The 20,724-nt window shown below is 39.5% G+C and overlaps 2 protein-coding genes across 3 annotated transcripts in view; one reads left to right on the top strand and one right to left on the bottom strand.

Annotated features, from left to right (window-relative positions):
• Positions 1 to 259: 259 nt before the first annotated feature.
• On the top strand, positions 260 to 4,263 carry LOC149029478 (F-box protein At5g51380-like). The gene is made up of 2 exons (XM_089141890.1): positions 260 to 1,589; positions 3,401 to 4,263. Exons 1-2 carry the CDS (start codon positions 415 to 417, stop codon positions 3,675 to 3,677), a joined length of 1,452 nt encoding a protein of 483 aa, XP_088998016.1. The 5' UTR covers positions 260 to 414; the 3' UTR covers positions 3,678 to 4,263.
• A 997-nt stretch (positions 4,264 to 5,260) lies between these two features.
• The window catches only part of LOC149029477 (transcription regulator), a 54,818-nt gene continuing 39,354 nt past the window's right edge, over positions 5,261 to 20,724 (bottom strand). The window contains exons 36-51 of one of the 2 annotated variants that reach the window (XM_089141888.1): positions 20,219 to 20,345; positions 20,029 to 20,132; positions 19,816 to 19,953; positions 19,638 to 19,724; positions 18,606 to 18,752; positions 18,379 to 18,513; positions 18,227 to 18,274; positions 17,973 to 18,119; positions 17,832 to 17,893; positions 15,520 to 15,673; positions 15,215 to 15,406; positions 15,009 to 15,113; positions 14,622 to 14,756; positions 6,987 to 7,226; positions 6,645 to 6,746; positions 5,261 to 6,526 (exon numbers count right to left, since the gene is read on the bottom strand). In XM_089141888.1, coding sequence (XP_088998014.1) covers positions 6,377 to 6,526; positions 6,645 to 6,746; positions 6,987 to 7,226; positions 14,622 to 14,756; positions 15,009 to 15,113; positions 15,215 to 15,406; positions 15,520 to 15,673; positions 17,832 to 17,893; positions 17,973 to 18,119; positions 18,227 to 18,274; positions 18,379 to 18,513; positions 18,606 to 18,752; positions 19,638 to 19,724; positions 19,816 to 19,953; positions 20,029 to 20,132; positions 20,219 to 20,345 — 2,073 coding nt within the window. In that variant the 3' untranslated portion in view covers positions 5,261 to 6,376. The remainder of the gene's footprint in view (positions 6,527 to 6,644; positions 6,747 to 6,986; positions 7,227 to 14,621; positions 14,757 to 15,008; positions 15,114 to 15,214; positions 15,407 to 15,519; positions 15,674 to 17,831; positions 17,894 to 17,972; positions 18,120 to 18,226; positions 18,275 to 18,378; positions 18,514 to 18,605; positions 18,753 to 19,637; positions 19,725 to 19,815; positions 19,954 to 20,028; positions 20,133 to 20,218; positions 20,346 to 20,724) is intronic. The other variant, XM_089141889.1, reaches the window with a different exon arrangement.

The following is a 20,724-nucleotide window of genomic DNA, read 5'->3' as shown; positions in this document are numbered from 1 at the left end:
CATGGGCATTTCCGTAATTGTATCTCTCAAAAAGAACGGAGTAAACGCACGAACGGGACTCTTATCTATCTATGGGCCAGATTTGAATAAGGTGATAAAAACTAACAAAACAAATCCAACACGACTTTCAAATCTCAGTGGACCCCACACTTTCAAGAATCTGTTTTCTCTAGAGAGAGAGAGAGAGGGGAAGAAAGAAAGAAACAAAACTCAAATCTTGTTGGCTACTTAGAATTTAGAAGAAAGCGATAGAGAGAGAGAGAGAGAGAGAGAGAGAGAGAGAAGGAAGAGAGACGAGGCGAGGCGATGCAGCAGCGAAGTAGGAGAGGAAGCAGAGCAGCAGCAGCAGCAGAGGAAGCAAATCATTCGATTTTGGAAAACCCATTTGGTGGAAGAAATCAACCATAGCAATAAATGCCATATTCGCAGGGATTAAAACCTAAGAAGCCATTAAACAAACCTACGAGCTGGCCAGAACTTTGGTTCAGAGAGAGAGGTCTCAAGCATGTTATTTTCAATTCTCTCAAAGGAACACCATTCACGGAACAGAAATTTTCGACAGAGGTGGAGAAGAAAGTAGCCCTAGATTTCTTGAGGATCGACGTTACCTCTCTGTTATCCGACGAGCTTCTCCTTCGAATTTTATCTTACCTTCCCGATTCCCAACGCAAATCCAATTCTCTTGTTTGCAAGCGGTGGATGTTCCTGCAAGGACGTCTGGTTCACTCAATCAAGTTGCTTGACTGGGATTTCCTCGTATCTGGTAGACTTCTCTCACGTTTCCCTAACCTCACCGATGTTAATCTTGTTTCAGCCTGCATTGAGTCGCCAAGGAATTCTAGTATCTTATTGACGCATAAATTATTGTCGGTTTACATTGATGTTGATTCCTTGGCCGGTGGGTTTGTTCCTGAGGATCATTTGTTGCCGCCGGCTTCAATTGATCGAGGACTACGAATTCTTGCCGAAGGATGCCCAAATTTGAGGAAGCTTGCTCTCATTGCTGCAACCGCGTCTGGGTTGGCAAGCATTGCCGAGGAATGTCCGACGTTGCAGGAATTGGAGCTGCACCATTGCACGGATCTCGCATTGCAGGGGATCTCTGCTTGTAAGAATCTCCAGATCTTGAGTTTGATTGGGACCGTGAATGGTTTCTATACTTCTTTGGTTTCCGATATCGGATTGACGTTCTTGGCGAACGGATGTAAGCGTCTTGTGAAACTTGAGCTGAGCGGGTGCGAGGGGAGCTACGATGGAATCAAAGCTATTGGGCAGTGTTGCCTTATGCTCGAGGAGCTCATCCTATGCGACCACAGGATGGATGGTGGGTGGATGGCAGCTTTGTCGTTCTGTGAAAATTTGAAGACTTTGAAGCTTCAGTCATGCAAGAGGATTGATCCCGCACCAGGGCCTGTTGAACATTTGGGGTCTTTGCCTACTCTTGAACGGCTACAACTGCAGAGGTGTCAATTGCGAGATGAGGAGAGTTTGAAAGCATTGTTTTTTATATGTAAATCTGTCAAGGAGATGGATTTTCAGGACTGTTGGGGTTTGGATAATGAGATGTTCAGCTTTGCAAGTCACTCCAGGTACCTTTTTCTCTTGTTCTTTCTCTCCCCACTGCTACTTATTCTTGCTTTCCATGCTTTATGTTTGCTAAGAGTATGATTTCAATAACGTTCTTGAGTTGTGCAGCTGAGAACAAAATGTTAGTTAAAATTATAAATGCACATTGTTGGACCAGACTTCTTAGGTTCTTTTTGTAACTCTTTTTGCTTGATTATAAAATCAGATAGCAAGAACAGATCAGAATGGTGTTTTTTTTTCCAGCACCTTAGTGTTCCGATTTCCTGTATGAAGGGACTGTTGCTTGTATACAAGTGCTATCTAGGTGAAGGGAAACTTATATTAAACGTTATTAAACATCATTTTCATCATCAAATAACTTACCTTGGTGATTATATGTCTTGACAGAGGAGGATGGTGGATGCCTCATGTTCAGAAAGTATTTAGCAAAACCTTTTTAAATCCTAAAGTTTATTTCATCTTTCCAGGATCCAGAGTGGAATCACAAGGTTGATTCATGTAGCTAGCTACTCACAAAAAGTACTGATCTGTTTTAGTTACCTGAGTTGAATTGGGTACAAAAGAAGATGTATCGTGTAGAGTGCTGTCCTGTTACGCACACTTTACCCTCATTCCTTCTAAGAGAATTTCACAATGTTTACTCGTGCAATTACAACGATGCTATTAATGTCAAATGAACAATTTTGATATTTATGTTTAGTTCTTTTGTAGGAGTTACAAACTTGCCAGGTTATCTTGTTTCTACTTCAGCAGTTTACGTCTCTAGTTTTAAGCTTCTGGAGTGTAGTGTCAACTAAACCAAAGGTTTAGGTCTCTGTTTTACCCTCATCTTTCAAGGTCACAAAACTGTGTCATGGCAATATCTTGGCAAGTTGGTGTATATTTTTTTCCTATCTTGACTTGGTGGTGGGTTTTGGTGGTCATATGGTCAAGAAAGGTTCTAAAATTTGACACTCACCTGATCTTATGCCTTCGAAACACATGGAAACATTAGTTTACAAATTCAGACCCATTTGGACCCTATGTTGGTGCTTTATGGTGTAGATGAGCTGCACCCCATGCTATTTAATCAGAATAGAGGTGCAAAACAGCTTAATTAAGAATTAGGGAAAGGAGAAAAAAAATACAATCTATAAACCATTTATGCTTGAGGCATCATATTATCATCATACATAGTAATGGTTTGGCAGATTGCTAATAATTGGCAGAAACTTTGGAAGAAACTTAGATTAAACAAATACAGGTGTATGTGTAGTGCTGAAATGAGTGTTCTCTGTACTTTAATCCAGAAGCTCCCTCAATGTTTTTATTGGATTGTGTATACCACTTCAGGAACTGTGACATCCTCTTTGCTCTATGGCTTATTGAATTGCACAGAAATGTGATCAATCAAAGTATGTTAGACCTCCGCTATTTTAGTTTCATCTCTTCAAGTAGTCTACTAATCAGGAATCCATGCTACTCATCTAATACAACTTGTTTTGAAGTCTACTCACAAGTCATACATCTCGTTGGAAATAGATTTTTTTTCCCCCTTGACAGACGTTGGTTGGTTCTTTTTCTTTTTTCTTCCCCAAATTGGACACTACATCTAAGGATATTGAGAAGAAAAGTAAGTGATTCCGCGTAACCATTTCTTAATATGCATGTAATCCTACTCTTTACATGGTTACATTTTGAAATTGCCATGGTTGTTTCAACAGGCAACAAATAATTCCGGTGGCTTCAAAATCCAGGACAAAAAATTTCAAACTTTTTTGCTTTTGAGAGTTCATTTGTTTGAGTTTTGATTGGCAGTCTACCTTTTTTGCAGGAGGGTAAAGTCTCTATCTTTGGAAGGATGCTCATTGCTAACAACAGATGGTCTAGAGTCAGTCATTTTCTCATGGAAGGAGCTTCAGAAGCTTAGAGTAGTCGCATGTAATAATATAAAGGACGCTGAACTTACTCCTACACTATCAAGCTTGTTTTCAGTTCTAAAGGAGTTGAAATGGAGACCAGATTGCCGATCTCTTCTTGCATCAGATCTTGATGGAACTGGAGTTGGAAAGAAAGGGCGTAAATTCTTCAAGAGAATACAGAGCACCTGAGCTTCTCTTAAATTTAAATTCAGCTGAATCCAACAAAGTTCCCAAGGAAAAAGAAACATTCAGCAACAATTCAAATCATGCAGCTATGACAGACACTGCCAACATATGCTGTAGTCATTCTCATGCTACTTCAAGATGGTTAACATGGTAGTTGACCGAGGTTTATAAACAACCAGAAGGAGAGCTAAATTTGTACAAATGACGGTGCCCCTTCACCTTTTCTTATGCATGTTGATTTGAGCTTCAATCTCTAGCACAGGATTCAAAATTGATGTATTTACCCTGTTCACTCTGTCTATGATATTATTTTCTTTGTTAAAAAAGATAGATATGCTAATCCCCTTCCATTCTTGTATTTGAAACTACTTGCCAGAAGGAAATGTAGTAGATGGATATCTTTGTGTAACAGTAGTTTGTTCTCCGTAAGTAGGATTTGTCTTTTGAAGATCAAGAATAGAGCCTACATGCTGAACTGAACTATTCTAACAGGAAATTTGTACAGTTAACTTTATTATGTAAATGATGTGAGCTTTTAGAAGCTTTAGATGAAAATGTGTCATCTATCCACATGAAAACCTATATATCACCTCCCATTAACTGTGACTGGTTTCCCTTTTTTTTCTCCTTTTTACTTACCCTATTGCATCAGAGTCAGAGGATGGATTCATCAAGAAGTTTTACTGTTTAAAAGCAACTGGATTCTTCAAGAAACTTTACTGTTAACCGTGACTGCCATTCTTCAAAACTACTAGTAGATCCCCCCCATCCCGACTTATTTATCCACAAAATCAGAGTAAAATATGATAATACAGAGACAACGGTTTCCTACAGTTGAATCAAGCCGCTAGGATAATCTGGAGAGGATGGGAAAAAGAACAGAGAACCCAACTCCGAGATTGAAAAGTACCATGGACCTCCTTAGTCTTGTGTTTAGTTCACCTTCTACGTTGTTTTGAATTTAATTTTTTTTTGGGGGGTATACTTCACTTGGTTGGAGATCAGCTTGTTGGTTATGGCTTCAAGACCAGAAAAACGATATCATACAAGCAAAGTACATCACTAATTGCCGAAACTAGCGAATTTCGCTTATATTTCCTCATTCAATTTTCCCAAATCCCGATTCCCAAACCAATCCTTATTATCATGACATGCAACCCCAAGGTCCCACCCACTTGTCAGTCATGCAACCCCAAGAGAACATATTTCTTCTCTTTTCAAAGTGGGGTTGCATCATGTGGGATAAGTCCGAAATTTGAATTAAACTTCACATATTCAGTCTTAATTGAGGTTTTTATCAGAATAAAAAGAGCAAAAACAGGCAGTGGTTACAACAATTCAAGGTTTCTATGTTAGGCGGTAGTTCTGGCACTGAAAGGAGAAAAAGTGAATACCAACAGAAGATGGAAGGGTTTCAAGTATATTTCACACCTTCTAAAACTAGATTTTGCTACTAGAGTTTGATTTGCAAAGTTTATTTTTTTGAGCTCACCGTCTTCTTCTTCAGTTCTTCACTTTTTATGTCTTCTCCGTCAAAGCAAGGATTTCGACCATGAAGCTGAACACGGTATGCGACATTTTGCAAGTTCAGTGCCCATTTTTTTCGCCGATTCGGCATTTCTCAAGCGATATTGTTTAACTTCGATTTTCGGTGCAGCTTTCGATTCGGTACTCACCGAACTAGGCGAAATTCGCTAAAATGTTTTACCTTGATGCAATATTGTTTAACTTCAATTTTCGATGCAGCTTTCGATTCAGTACTCACCGAACTAGGCGAAATTCGCTAAAATGTTTTACCTTGATGCGATAATGTTTAACTTCGATTTTCGATGCAGCTTTCGATTCGGTACTCACCGAATTAACTTCGATTTTCGGTGCAGCTTTCGATTCGGTACTCACCGAACTAAGCAAAATTCGCCAAAATATTTTACCTTGCTTAGAAGACGAGGGCAGCAGAAGCACCCCCCCAAAATATAATACCACTGAGCTAACTCATTTGTCGTAGATATGGTTTTTTTTTCCTTTTTTTTCTTTTTCTTTTTCTTTTTCTTTTTCTTTTTCTTTTTCTTTTTCTTTTTCTTTTTGGGTGTCTGTCAAATGAAGGTAAAAGTTCTAAGTTGGAAAGAAGGGAATCGTACCAAACTGATGAAGGTTCGGCAATGGGAGTCCGCTCACAGACTGCCTTACGTGCTTGCGTCTATTGTATATGATTCAAAATCAATATTCAGATGTGGCCAATAAACGTAGCCAGAAATCAAGCAGGGAACAGATTACACCCATCAATTCCCCGTTTTAAGAAAGGTTTCAACCAGCAAGCATTCAACCATCTTCTAGACTGCACTTGGGAGGCATCGAGCTTCTACAGCGGCAAGCAGAATATGTTGTTGCCATAGACGCAAGCATAAGACCCTTTCCCTACCATAGGCCACTTTCAACTCAACTCTGCCACTTCCTCGGTTACAACAGAATATGTCACTAATGGTAACTCTTTTTTATACATTTCAATTTTCCAATACTATCCCAGTTAAACTCAGTGTTTTCTGTCAGAAACCAACCCCCCCAACACCCACCCAAAAAAAAATTGAAGAAACCATACAATAAACCTATAGTTCTGTCAATCAGGTACATCAGATTTTACAAAACCTAAAAAGTTAGACAATCAAACTGAAGAAGTCTAATGTGTACTATCCCAGTAAAAACTCTCAATGTGTGTTGTCAGAGATCCCCCCAGAAACCATACTATCATCCAGAGGTTTAGGCCCTCCACAAGATCTTGAAACTGACTCAAATAGTTTCTCTATCTCCGGTGCACACCTTGTGAATGATCGATTCCAAAAATTATACCTAGGATTCTGCAGATTAGGAAACAAACCAGTTATAAAATGGGTACATGCAACGAGACTTTTATTTAAAAGAAAATAGAAATTTCACCAATTGCCTATAATTTCACTGAAATCCCTTTCCATTTACCTTGATGAGCTCAATGAAAGTGATAAGAAGGCCCCATGGATGAGGCCTGTTGACAATCAACCGTTCCAACAAGACCCTAGTTATTTGCTCCTGTATAATTTCCTGTGAATCAAGGAGTCAAATAAGTAACTAAAAGCTTTTGCCATAGACATTTGTATTTATATGAAACTGAATTTAGAATACAAAATACTATTCGCTCAAAAAATGGACTATTATTATTATTGTTATTATTTTGAGGGTTTTTTTTTCTTTTCTTTTTTTCTTTTTTGAGGGGGCAGGGTCGTTTGGTGATTTGTATAAACATCAACATAACAAAACAAAATAATAGAATGACATGCTTACCTGGTTTGCTTCGGCAAACAAGTATAGGAGCACAAAAGAGAAGTAATGTGTATTGTTATTTGGATACCGCAGCTGGTTAGCAACAGCATTCAGGAAGAGATAACGGCCTTCAGTATCAAGTTCCCCAATCAAAGTCTGGAATATATCCATGGCAGCACCCACCAAGAAAATATCCATGGAGGCGCCCTGCGCCATTGGCTGTGCATGTGGTGTAGTCCTTGTCGGTTGTTGCTGAATAGCCTGCAATAGACCAACCAAAACGCAAGCAATAAATGAAAGGTCCAGTCTTTCTAACATGGCAAATCAAGAATACCAATCAACCAGAACAGCTGGATGGGCAAATCAACCATCAAAGAGTCAGAAACTAAAGGATCAGAAGTTCAGAACAAGAGAGGAGAAGGTCGGAGAAGATGAGAGGAGAGGATAAATCAACAAATTCAGTACCTCACTGGAGAGGTCAAAGGTAAATATCAAAAAGTAAAAATACAAATTGAGCTGAGATGAAATGAACCAGGACTAACTTATCCCTATCAAATGAGCAAGATATAACAGAAAGACTCAACCAGAGGGAAATCTAGTAAAATGATAAACTTCTGGATAAACAAAAATCCCCTTCTAAAACCATCAGCACTACATACATGCCAACAATCATCCTTAGTCTATACCCGAGATGAGAACTGAAAGAGTATTATGCCAAATATTATTTTACCAGGATGCACTTGTGGATGCTGAAATTCACACTGAAACATTGAATCCAACTAAGTGATACCCAAATGACAGGACGTGGGGAGTTGCGGACAATGGTGCTTCTGAATGTATTTCTGAATATTAATAGGTACTTGATTCATATAAAACCAGTCATACAAATATGTTCCATTTAAGTCCAACTAAATGATACCCAAGCAACAGGATCTGTGGAGTTGTGGGCAATGATTCTTCTGAATGTACTTCTGAATATTAATAGGTACTTTGTTCATTTAAGACCTGTTTTACACATATGTTGCATTTTGGTTTGCAAACTTTTAGGAACTAAATAGATAGCTTTGTCTTGGTTAACATTGCTAAATTACCTAAAAAGGGAAAATAGTGCCTTCGGTTCCATCAAAAAGTATTCTATCACATAGTTCCCCATAGGGGGTATTGTAACAACCCCCGTATTTCTAACCCGGGATCTGTATTGCAGGTCCGAGAACCCGAAGGTCTAGCCGGGTAAATTTGTGAAGTGTCCAGATAGAAGTCCATGATCCATACCCTAAACCCATGGATCTGGATTCTCTTGTTGAAGAACCTACCTTACTGGGAAGTTGGATCTTTGGTAGAAGGCAAATGGTGTTTGGAAATGTCCGGAATGAAGGTAAGACCTCCCCCATGTGTTGATTAGGGTTAGGTTGTACTTAGGTTTCAACCCCCTGAGCAAAGCACCCTTGTATAACAATATACTAGGGGGCGATTGCTAGTGGCGGTTGATTGAACCAAGCGACCGCCACAAGCGACCGCCAGGTTCTGCTTGCGGGAAAATGCCCTATTTTGCCCCTTGTTCATTATAAATAGCATCCCTCGCCCTATTAACGCATTATTATGTTTGGGATTGCTATTTTGGGCAATTAGGCGACTGTGAGACGTGCTGGAAGCAGATCTGAAGTGCTATTAGAGTCCCAGAAGGTTCTACTGTCCTTCATAGTTGATCTGGTTGAGTAAGTGATTCCCTGTTCACTCATACTTCACCACTTGCTATGATAAAAGTAAATTAGTGTTTCCCTTTGGTTGTTCTTGATCCTTCTATTGCACTGTCTACCTTTTTGATGATTTTGGTGAGATCAGATCCGAAAACGAAACCCTGCTTTCGTGAAACGGGTTGATCTAATCAAGAGGGAGGATTCTGGATAACCAATTTGATGTCTTTGGTTAGGTTTAGTATCACCCGTGGTTATAGGAGTGATAGATTTGAGATACGGACTATAATCATTCAAAATTCGGATTGAAATTGGATGATTAGAAGCCTGAGTTTCGGATTGAAAACTCTCTGTTTTTGGGGCGGTCACTAGTGGCGGTCGCTCAACTTAAGCGACCGGCTCAAGCAACCGGCTGGTTTCCAGTGACCAAATGACTTTTGGTTTTGATCCGATTTAATTCATTAAACTTATACCTTATTGTAACCCTATATATAGGTGTTCTCTGTTTCAAATAAGTCTTATAATAGTTTTTGGATTGCAAGTTAGAGGAATTCTGCATAATTACAGGTAAGGACATACAATCCTATCTTTATAAAATGACTTAAACATGCTAGTCCAGTGTCTGTTATTACTGTTCTTTCATTTCATATGTTGTTGTAACCTTGTTTAACCTGCTGATCTTATGATATGCTTGCTGATTGGACTGTCTTTACTTATACTTTGTTGATCATTAATGTATTTTGCTGATGTTGGTTGGTTTGTGGTTCTGATGGAAGGAGTGTTCCATTGGGATATCCTAGCTTGGGATATCAAAGGGCTGTGGTATGGGACATATGCCTGCTGATGTCTCCAACACTATCATAACTACTGGATGACATACCTAAGTAGAGTCTAGAGTTGCATGGCTAGGTACCCCACATGCTACTACCTTTTCGGTAGGGGAATTGAAGCCGGATGACCCGTCATGACAGTGATGTGACGATGGTCCACTGTTGGTCATATAAATGGTAAGGTTGCATATGTTAGGGTTGGGCTCATGGATGTCCAAGGAACGAACCGGGTGTCGTGAGGAGTCATGAGAGCTTTCCGCCCAAACAATATGTGGATGACCATAGGGTTATGGAATGGAGTCCAATAGCGGTAGCCAGTCCGTGAGGGTTCTCATTCCTAGGTTGCGAAGGATACTGGACCGAGTTGGTTGGTGCCACAGGGGATGTATCTGGACTTCATGTAATATGTTACCTTTATGACCCGCATTGGATTAGAAACCCCGACATGCGCCAGTACTCATGCCAATGGTCGTGGTGAGAGAGTGTTGACTTAACCCCAGCCATGGTTTGAGAGCCAAGTATGGACTTTCCATTTTACCCAGGATCCCTACAAAGGTAACCAGTCCTTGCCGGATCAGAGTGACTAGACCTACCTAGAGGAGGGTTGGTGTATATCTTAAAGCATGTCAACTGTTAGAGATTTGCATGGTAAGATCTTAGCGGTATTCATATTTTGCATTCATACATATCATATATGCATTTTTTATTGGTTTGACATATGGATGGGAATCATTGTTTGTTCTTACTGAGTTCCCCACAACTCATTCCTTTATTTTTCTATGTTTCATTAGCTTGTACAGATGGAGGAAATACGCAGGAAGATGGATTGGTTTCCTATGAAGGAACATTCCCGTATGAAGAAAATGTGGCACCGGCAATGGGAAATGGAGTAGCCTGTGCAGGAGCTCCTGTGAGTGCATGGACTGCACTTATAGCACCCATTGATGAGCGGAGGAGACAGGTCGCCAGGCAGTTTGCTCACCGTATGGAGGAGAATTGGAGAGAACCCCTCATCTTGATAAACTTGAGTCTAAGTTTTTAGCTTTAGAAAAAGAAACCGGAAAGAAACTTATTTAAACCTTTTGAATTGCTTCCGCTGAACTCATTTACATTTTGATTATTTATTCTTTCCTTGATTATTTTATTAGGGTATTTGGACTCCTGTAATTCTTCATTTAATTATTGAACCTTTTCTTGCTCGCGATTGTTTTTACTTGCATTTATTATTACTGATAGACTAGAACCGTTGATCCTGTGATGGATCGCTCCCACAGGTTGTCGGGCGGGTAACCGACACTGGCAGGTGGGGTGTGACAGGTATAGAGTCTGGTGTAGCTATCAATGCAGTGAGGCAAAGTGTTCAAGGGGTTTTCCTATGCAGCCTGATGATAGGGTGGCCATAAGATACCGCTATGGTCAATGAAGTGTCCAAGTGTTCTATTTATCAGTACAACCAACTACTGACACGAATAGCACATTAAAAAGATATATAGTTCTACTAATGTATGATAAAATTATTAAAATATCATAACAACACAAGATATTCATTTTAAAAAAAAAAAGCGGACAAATAGATGAAACTATTTTAGTATAATATCATAGCAGTACAGCATATAAATATGTTCATCTCAAACAAATGTGACATGTCAATTTAGTGAGACCTTTTTGTATTAGATAGAGAATACAACCAGCTTAACAAATCCAAGATTGTGATTGCTTAAATAGATTGAATCTGATTCATATTCGAGTAGTAATGTTCTGATCAAGCCTTGTTGGTGTACACGAAGGCTGTCGATATCACTCAGAATAAAAACAGTTTGCGCAAATTATGCTTTGAACCGCTGGTGTAGCCTCTGATGCGAGTAGTGCCTCTGTCATATCCCTTCTGATAGTCATTCTACAGGTACTTCTTTCAGTTGCAATAAAGCCTCAGTCAACTTCGTCTCTTGGACAGTCGATTTTGACACAACTGATCATATGACTTGCTCTACTTTTGCTTTTTGTTCTTATGTTCCATTGTCTCAAAGAGTAAAGTCCACGTTGTTGATTGCTCCTCTTGACCAGTTAGTCATAGGGAAGGGCTATATTTATTGTTGTCCTTCCTTGCAAGTTGCAACTCTCTTCTCTTTTACATGTTCCAAATGTCTCTACTAACATGTTAACTATTAAGTCTTACCCAGGTTTCGAACTATAAAATTATTTTCTTCCCTTCTCGTTGTGTCTTCTAAGATCTGGAGACAAGACATACAATTGGCAATGGTAGACTTGGTGGTGGGTAGCATGTGCTTGAGAACTCTCCCTTATGTCCTCTTATAAATCACCGGCTGCCACTCTCTCTTTGTCGCATCAATGGCATCAACATCTGGGACACCTGCCTTTGTCTACCTCAGCCTTTGTTGAATGATTTAATTTGTGCAAACATTGCCAAACAAACTCAACATACTTATCCCATTTCTAACAATAGAAGTTTTAAGCCTTTTTCTATTATTCATTCTGGTGTTCAGGATCTTGTATGTTGTGTTTTAATTTTTGGTTACCAGTATTTTATTTTTTTCATTGATTGCCTTAAGCCGCACCACTTGGATTTACTTGCTTCAACAGAAGGGCGATGATATCAGTGTTTCGGCTTGTCTCATAAGATGGTTCAATCCCAATTGGATGGTATAATTAAGATCCTTGGCACCGACTTTGGAAGGCAACAAATGGTTGGGGAATTTCAGTCCTACTTTGAAAAGAATGGAATTATTCATCAGCAGAGTTGTGTTGACACTCATGCCTAGAATGGGGTTGCAGAGCACAAGAGTTGACACCTACTTGAAGTTGCTTGGTCCTTGATGTTTACCATGCATGTTACAGTCCTTCATTTCAGCATGGCGCGGTTCTTCTTGCTGCCTATCTGCTTAATCAGATGCAATCTTGGGTGTTCCCCTCGGGTGTTTGACTATGTTGCCTATGCTAAGAATCAACATGCCAAGGGTAAACTTTATCTTGGGACCATTGCAGCATATTTCCCGGTCACTGTTAGGGCCCTAGGATCACGACATGTGGAAGAAAGAGAGTGGGGAGTCGCCATTAACTGACACATGGTGGGTTACCCAAAAAAGGGGTGGGGTTGGGGGAAGGTGTGAAGAAAGACTACTGAATGTTTACATGAGTGGATTCAGCAGCCTTTGGCTGGGGGCAGTGAATGCTGTGGGGGTTACTGGCACCATCATAACCAGTTTATCTTTATTTATGTTCGTTCTTTATTTGAGTAATAAAATATTACTAGCTTTTGTAATTGATTTGCAGGTTCTCATAACAGTCACTCTTACCACTCAAAACAGGTTACAACTTACGAGTGCCATCACCCCCCCCCCCACCCCTTTTTTTTCAAGCATATGTTCATTACCATGATTGTGGTTTTTCAAAAGCAGGTGCCTTTCTACTCTAATGGTCTACCTTTTTCAGGGCAAGAATGGTTCCGGTGAGGTGTCCCTGTGAGTTTCAGAGGATTGTTTTGCTAGAAGATGGTACAGCTAGAATGGATCCAGAGATTCTAGTTCAGGGGCAAACAAGAAGTAGAGATTTTGGCTCTTACACAACAAAAACGATAGTTCAATTCATACTCAAGAATCTTCGTTAGAACTAGGAAAAAGGAATATTCGTATGTTTTCAAGCCTTTCATCACTTCTCCAAATCATTTGGACCTACCAGATCCAAGTCCTACAGTTGCTACCACCTAGTAAGCCTAATCCTTGTACAGATCATTCTTTAGATTTTTCCATGGATATTGGTAAGGGTTGTAGGATGTACTCAAAATCCTATTTCCAAAGTAGCGCCCTATAATGCATTATCTCCTACCTCCTAATCCTTTGTTTCCTCTTTGTTTTCTGCTTCTGTTCCTAAGGCCTGGCAGAAAGTTATAAATCATCCTCATAGGAAAGAGACAATAAATGAATTAATGATAGCCTTTGGAAAGAATGAGACATGGGGGCTGGTCCGTCTCCCAGTAGGAAAGGCACATGGGAACTGCTTTTTGTGGTGATACACACAAGCAAAGGCAGCTCTAGTACATGATAAGCTATGAGAACGTCGTCTGAGATTGCATTGCAACGTTGAGCACCATCGCACTAATGCAGCACAAGACAATGGATTTGCTAACATGCAATAGTGCTCTACAACTAGCTCAACCATTTGCACACTTTATAAAGGAATGAGACATGGGAGCTGGTTTCCAGTGGGAAAGGCAAATCATATAAACATGAGAACTGGTTTTTATGGTGAAACACAAATGCAGAGACAACTCCAAAACACGATAAGCTATGACAAAATAGTTTAAGATTGATTGCAAAGTTGAAAACCATTGTACTAATGCATCATAAGAAAATGGATGTATTAACATTCAGTGGTGCTCTACAACCAGCTCAACCACTTGCAGACAATACAGAGGAGTGATAGATCACCCTAGGAGAAGTGGTGAGGAAAGAAATGAATAGCTTAAGTGACCTAGGTATAAGAAATGAATCAGTAGGAATAGATTCCAAGTGCTTTAAGTGACCTAGGTAACATGGCCCCCTAGGTGGCCACTTTCAACAAATTTACCAAGCCGTCATCGCACAATCTTCACACCATATTCACATTCCCAGAATTTAATAAACACGCATCGTCCATAGGGTTGATGGACAGAGGCTGCATCCACACAGACAGAACTATTTGTAAGCTTATATTGGCTCCTTCTGTACATTAGTTAGAATTTAGACCTTAACCTCAGTCTTGCTCGGTATTCAATGGAAACGTCAACATCATATACATACGGCTCAGCCAGGCAGATATTTTCCAATTTAGTGTATTTTACCTAAGTAATTAGTGTTGATTTCCTAGTGCCTTAACACTGGTGTTTGTCTAAATTCTAAAATGTACTCTGCAACTTTTGTTTTACAGGTTCCTAGAGGTGTATTGATTGTGAGGGTGGTTCTCACAATCACGACCTTTTTTGTTAGGCTTTTACCCTAAAGGTGTCGTCATTATTGGAGTTCCTTTTTTCAGAAACGACTACAAGAAGGGATTTTTTTTTTTTTTTTTTTTTTTTTGGGGGGGGGGTGGGGGGGATGGGAGGAGGACACAATACGCTAAGGCACTGAAAGAATAACCTGCATTCCCACATAAAGCACGAGAGAGTTGATCAAGGGCACATTGTATCGGGTTCCAGCCTGGGCTGCCTCACTTGAGGGAAGCAGCAATCTCTGCTTCAGATCTGCCAAGAAGGAAGAGCCTTGTTGCCTTGTCTGGAGATTGAGAAAAAAAAAAAAAAAAAAAGCATTAGGAGGGCTCCAAAAAAAATACTTGAGGGGAAGCAAAAGGGCAACCCATTAAAGAAACAAGGAGCGAAAGAAGAGAGAGTGTGTGTGTGAGGCGCACACGTGCGCATTGTGCAGAAAGGAAGCACAAGAGTAGTAGAAACTAGTAAAGCCATTTCCAAAAGGCTTCACACCAGTTGAAATACAAATAATACTAACAAATAAAATGTCATCCCATACCTTGAGATACTCATCAATGTCATTCTTCATTTGCTTTGCCTTCAAAGCAGCATCAACCTCAGACAAAATGCGGGGTGATTGACTGATCTCTGCTAGTAGATCGATCTACAAATGGTACAAGTACAAAAGAGACAAACAGGTAAATTGCTAAGCTTAGAGCTGACCACAGGGAGAGCCAAAGATGTGAACAAGAATCCAGTAGACACCTTCAAGTTGGGCGTGGATGGATCAGGCAACCTCATATTGCGAGGGAATGCACTGAGGATAACATTCCGCATCTGGATGCAACTGGGAGGTATTACATCACAGAAGCTGAAATGATAATCACAAAGGAACTCAGGAAAATCATGAAGCAGCACAAGCAGCACCCTCAAAGTTCCTTTGTATAGAAAGTGAACCTGCATGCACACAACATAAACCATAAGAGCAGCATTTATTATAGGTAAACATATGAAAGCAAAATATAGAAATCAAACAAAAAGCCAAATGACATGGTTCAAGAATAACAAACCGGTTCACCCATTTCAGCATTTCTTAAATATGGCTCTAAAAACTTGAATAAGTCTACCAGCAGCCGCTGAACAAGAGGCCAACCCTTTTGAGGGTTAATTGTGAGCAATTTAGGCATGTAACTCCTGTGACTCACCAGCTCAAGCCAAGCAAAGCTGAAAAACAAACATAGAAGAAGCCCTTTCAATAGAAGGCAATCCCACTATAAACCCAGCAAAAGAACAATGGTACAACAAAACCAGTAATTCGCCAGCCACTGCATTTCAACAACCTGATATCATGGTTCCTATAGTACCAAAGACTGCAGTAGATAAGTGCAACAACCTAAAAGCATCAAATGTTAAACGAGCACCCACCTATACCTTTTCTACAAGCAATGCAATACCACTTGAGTTGCCTATAGATTGTAGTGATGAAAAAACTACAAACCCATAAGAGCAAGTTGAGCTCTTATCAAGCAGGAAGGATTTATAATGATGCATCCCAGAATATTAATAGACACAGGTGATGCAGGTTTGACCAATCAATGGGGCTGCAAGGCAGGCCAAAACCTAGCCCATCAGTTTCAATACATACCAGGCCCATGATTTGCAGCACATTCCGCGCAGCAAACTCTGCCAGAATAAGAGATCAAGTCAAACTCAAAATAGAGGTAAACCAGCTGTGATCGAGGAAGGCCTTGGTCATCAAGACTACTGACTTAATGGTTAGTTCTAAGTTTGTCTGGACAAGTGGGCAACTGGAAGAGATGGAGATCAGAATGGGTGCTAGTTGACATTGACCAGTTTATTTTGGGAAATGATGACCATTGAAGAAGATATTATGGCATATTTTTAGATATTAATCCAGAGACTAAACCTGCAGCCAAACATAATCATGACTCAAAAGGGATAAATTGGGATACATATGAATTGTCCCATTTTTTTAATTAGTTATTTCCAATTTCCTACCTGATAACTAATGCACCAAAAGTTCTCCTTTTATTTGGAGTTTATTTTGTTTCTCTAATATCCTTGGTTCAAATCTAATTGTTTTTAAATAACAGTGAAAAGGCTGCAATAGCTGCATCAATTTATGAGAAAATTATGTTTGGGTTCTCCTTGTTAATGGCTGAGAGATGCCAATACAACAAGGCCAAAAGGCTCAATAGGAAAGATGGATAGAGAGATAGATAAGATGGGGTGGGGGAGAGAGAGGGAGAGAGTGTGTGCATGTGTGAGGTTCAATCCAATTATCTATATTCTTCTATTTTGTATCTCTTTTCCATCATAATCATGACTGAGACCTGCTTAACTAATGACCGGATGATGACAAGGTGCTGGCTGCTGCTGAGTTTCTGCTTCAATAACTGAAAAAACTGCCCGGTAGCATTCATTAAAAAAGGTGATCTAGAGGATGATATTTTCCAAAGACCTAAAATAGAAAGGATGAATGTGTGATATCATGTATTCCTATAAAACTTTTAAAGGAAATTTTTATAGGACCACCGTATGACCAGGCAGTTAATAATCATCATATAGATAAAGTCGGTATGAAATAAATGAGGATGCTGAGGTGGATGGGTAGCAATACTAGAGAAGATAAAGCAAGGAATGAACATGTTAGATCTGGTTTGGAGTTGCTCCAATACACAATAAGCTACAAGAAAGTTGTTCGAGGTGCCATGGCCATGTTCAACGAACGCCTTTAAATGCCCCAGTATAGACGTGTGGTTTAGTCCAAATTCAAGGAATTAAAAGAGCTAGGGGCAGGCAGACCTAAAATAACTATAGGAGAAGTAGTGAAGAAAGATATGCATGATTTAGGCCTTATATCCAATATGACCTCAAATAGATCTGACTGGAAGGCAAAACTGCATTTAATTGGGAGAAGGCTGAGTTCTTGTTGTTGTTGCATTGACTATTCTTGGCTCAGGGATTTCTGCAAAACCCCAAGGGATCAAACTCTCCACCAGCTTATCGTTGAAGGCTTAAAGCCCATAACGGTGGACTAAATCAAACACAAGCAGGAAGGATCAACAGAGAGTATTATGAATCTGGACTTTGTTCACTTTTTTTTTTGGAAGAATCCTCTAGTTCATATTATATGTCTTCATTTAGTAACCTGACTACTAGCGTTTTTAAAAGAAAGCTGGCAGAGGTTAGACGATCAGCAGCCCAAATTTACCAACTGGCTACAAAATGCAGCCTAACATTAGCATATATTGACCAAAGGAGCACTACTGCTGGTTGGTCAAATCAGAGTATGGTATACATAAAATGAAAACAAGGTACCATCATCTAAGAGATCAGTCGAAACGTTTGACACACAGACCTGAAACCAGGAACTTTAAGGGGTTGCAAAGCATGAAAAGCATTGGCAAATGCTGTCAACACCTGTAGATACAAACCTTTGTAAGTGATTACCGGCTCATAATGCAACAGTAGTCAAGTGTTAAATGCAAGCTCAACTTACCTGAAAGTTGGCACCATCAAAGACTGGATCTAGGGAACCAAGGTCATAAAGCCAGTTAATAAACAATCTGAAATATGGTCTTGGATTGAAGGCTGTCTTCTTTTCCTCCGCATCTTTCAGGATGACCCTCACGGTTACTGACAGGATCTGTAGGGAGCCATTTCACAACCATTAAATTAAAGCCCTGAACTTAGCATGGTATCTTTTTAAAATAAATAAATAAATTCTAGAAACCAGTTCTTGTGGAATCAAACCTTAGGCAAAAGAAACAATCTATTTGATCCTTGGTCGGCCGTACAATACTGAAAACCAAATTACAAAACTCAGTCCATAATGATAATGGAAGCATGATTCTCAGGATAGTACCCTATCTACTGTAACAAAATGCAACAGAAAGTATCATTACCTTTAGAATTAGAAAAATCAGCTTTGCACACATATCAATAGCAAAAAACGACACTTGCTGGGAGTGGTGAGGCTGTAGCGATAGTGAGGCAGGAGTTGCTACATCAGTAGATAGGAAGTGTGCTACTGAAAGTTCCTGCACCAGAATATCACTTGTAAAGTTGTTCATCGACCATAAATTCTGTCATTATTTCCCAAATGAAGCTTCATAGATGGAAGACAGATTACCAGAAGGATACGGAAAAGGCGATCTGATATATCATCCCCTGTAAGCAACCCACTTTGTTGTAATTGTGAAATATAATGGGTATAAGCTGCTTCAGTTGCCCCAGGAAGTTCACAAATTCGACACCATTCATTAAACAGAACAGTAACCTGCAGCATACTCACAGAAAAAAGGAATAAGCATAAAATATAAAAAAAAACAATGAAAAACTGAATGACCCTATCACATACATATCTTCAGGTGAAACAGAACAGATTAGCAGTTGTCAATGAGAGACATACACTGATGACCATATTCCCAATTTACTTCAACTATAAGATTGATCACCTAATTATTTTGCATTCACCAATAGCTGTACACTAGCAGCATAATATAAGCATAAATACTAAACACACAGATAAAGAAAAACTCATGACCTCAATACAAGCATGGTAATAAATTTCGCCAAAATTTAAGTTGTCTCGAGCCTACTTAGACAAAATATGGTCTAAAACGAAATGGGATCAGTTGACTCACAATAGCTAGTCCTACGAAGAGCAGACCCAAAAACCACCTAAAACCCACAGAAACATGGTACATCATTTCACCTTCCCCCGAGATGAGACGAAATTTTCAACCACGATCACAAGTATGCTTTAAGGTAATGCATAATAAGTTATTGTTGTTAAGAGAGACAGAAAAACACTGATGAACCACATTGAATATTTACTTTAAGGTTCAAGATAAACCACTCGATTATTCGGCATTCATGCGTAAAACGTATGTGACCTATATACTGTACAAAAATGAGCAGGAGTAAGCACAGTAAAAACAACAACATAAGGCAGTTTCTTTAAAATGAAGAAAAGAGTAGATGCCAATACTCAGTAATATAATCTTCAAAAGCACGGTAGTATCCACCTCAATCACAATCTCCCCTTATTCCTATCAACATTTAGGCCTTGGAGATGCAAAAGCTCTTCAAGCAACTTTCAAAAATCTTAATCATTACATCTGGATATCCATGAATTGCATCAAACAAGCTCTTACTGTACCTGTTCACGGAAACCAGCAGGATCTGCTGACATAGATTCAGCATTGGTATAATCTTCCCTGATTGCCATGGAGCGGCCAGGAGACTGCTGCGAAAGAAACACATAAAAATAACTCAGTATCCTAAACAACTCTATAACATGCTCACAATTAAACTTAGCATAAGAAAATAATAAATGCCTTTTTCTCCCGGGCCAGTCTAGCCTTATCATCCTTGCCAGCAGTAAAACTAGATAATGCAACAGAATTAGCAGCAGGGTTCCTGGCAATGTCAACCAACTGCTGTAAAGTTTCAGGAGATCCAGGCCTCATTGCAAGCTGCAAATGACACATCAGTTGACAAGGGCTACAGATACCAGAACAAACAATGAAGACAATCAGAAGAAATCACACCTTTGACAAGGCATCAACTAGATTGTGGAATTCTGACACGCTGACACCAGGTTCCTGAACCACCAGGGTTTGGAGAAGAGAAATTGCAAACTCTGTAGCAGGTTCTGCAAATTTTACACAACCAGTTAGCTGCATAAATTGTACCAAAGTAACATAAAATCTAAAAAATAAAATCCCTCCCTGTACATACTGTTCCTTCCTGCATCAATAAGCTTTGCCATGTGCACATTGTATTCTGCAAGGTTCAGCAGATCACTGCGAATGAGACCAACAGCTATATCCTTGTTGAACTTGCGCTCCTCGTCCGAATAAATCACCTAGAGAATCGGATAATAGACATTAGAAAATGGTTTCCAGCTTATCCACCCAATACTTTGTAGGACAAATAAATTATCCAAACTAAAGATTTGTATTAATGAAACCTCCCTAAACACTGCCCATTCTACGACCAGTTCATCGACTGTGAATGCTTTTGAAATTTTCATTCCCGACCATCAACACAAGATTGACCAAAGGTATTAATTGTTGTGAACACAGGTGCTACAGAAAGCCATAACACATCTGAGGGAGGAAGGGAAACTGTAGCATGGTTGTGGTGCACACAGTTAACTTCTTAGCACATTTTTGCTGTGATGGCCACAGGTAAAATTTTCAAAAAGTATCAGCTTATAAGTAATACTGTGGTATTAGATCTCA

Source organism: Hakea prostrata, chromosome 1 (genome assembly GCF_041222555.1).
Source record: "Hakea prostrata isolate BN-2017 chromosome 1, UWA_Hpros_2, whole genome shotgun sequence".
In the NCBI taxonomy this organism is placed as follows: Eukaryota; Viridiplantae; Streptophyta; class Magnoliopsida; order Proteales; family Proteaceae; genus Hakea; species Hakea prostrata.
The sequence above is the reverse complement of the archived record's forward strand: the minus strand, read 5'-3'. Positions and strand labels throughout refer to the sequence as shown.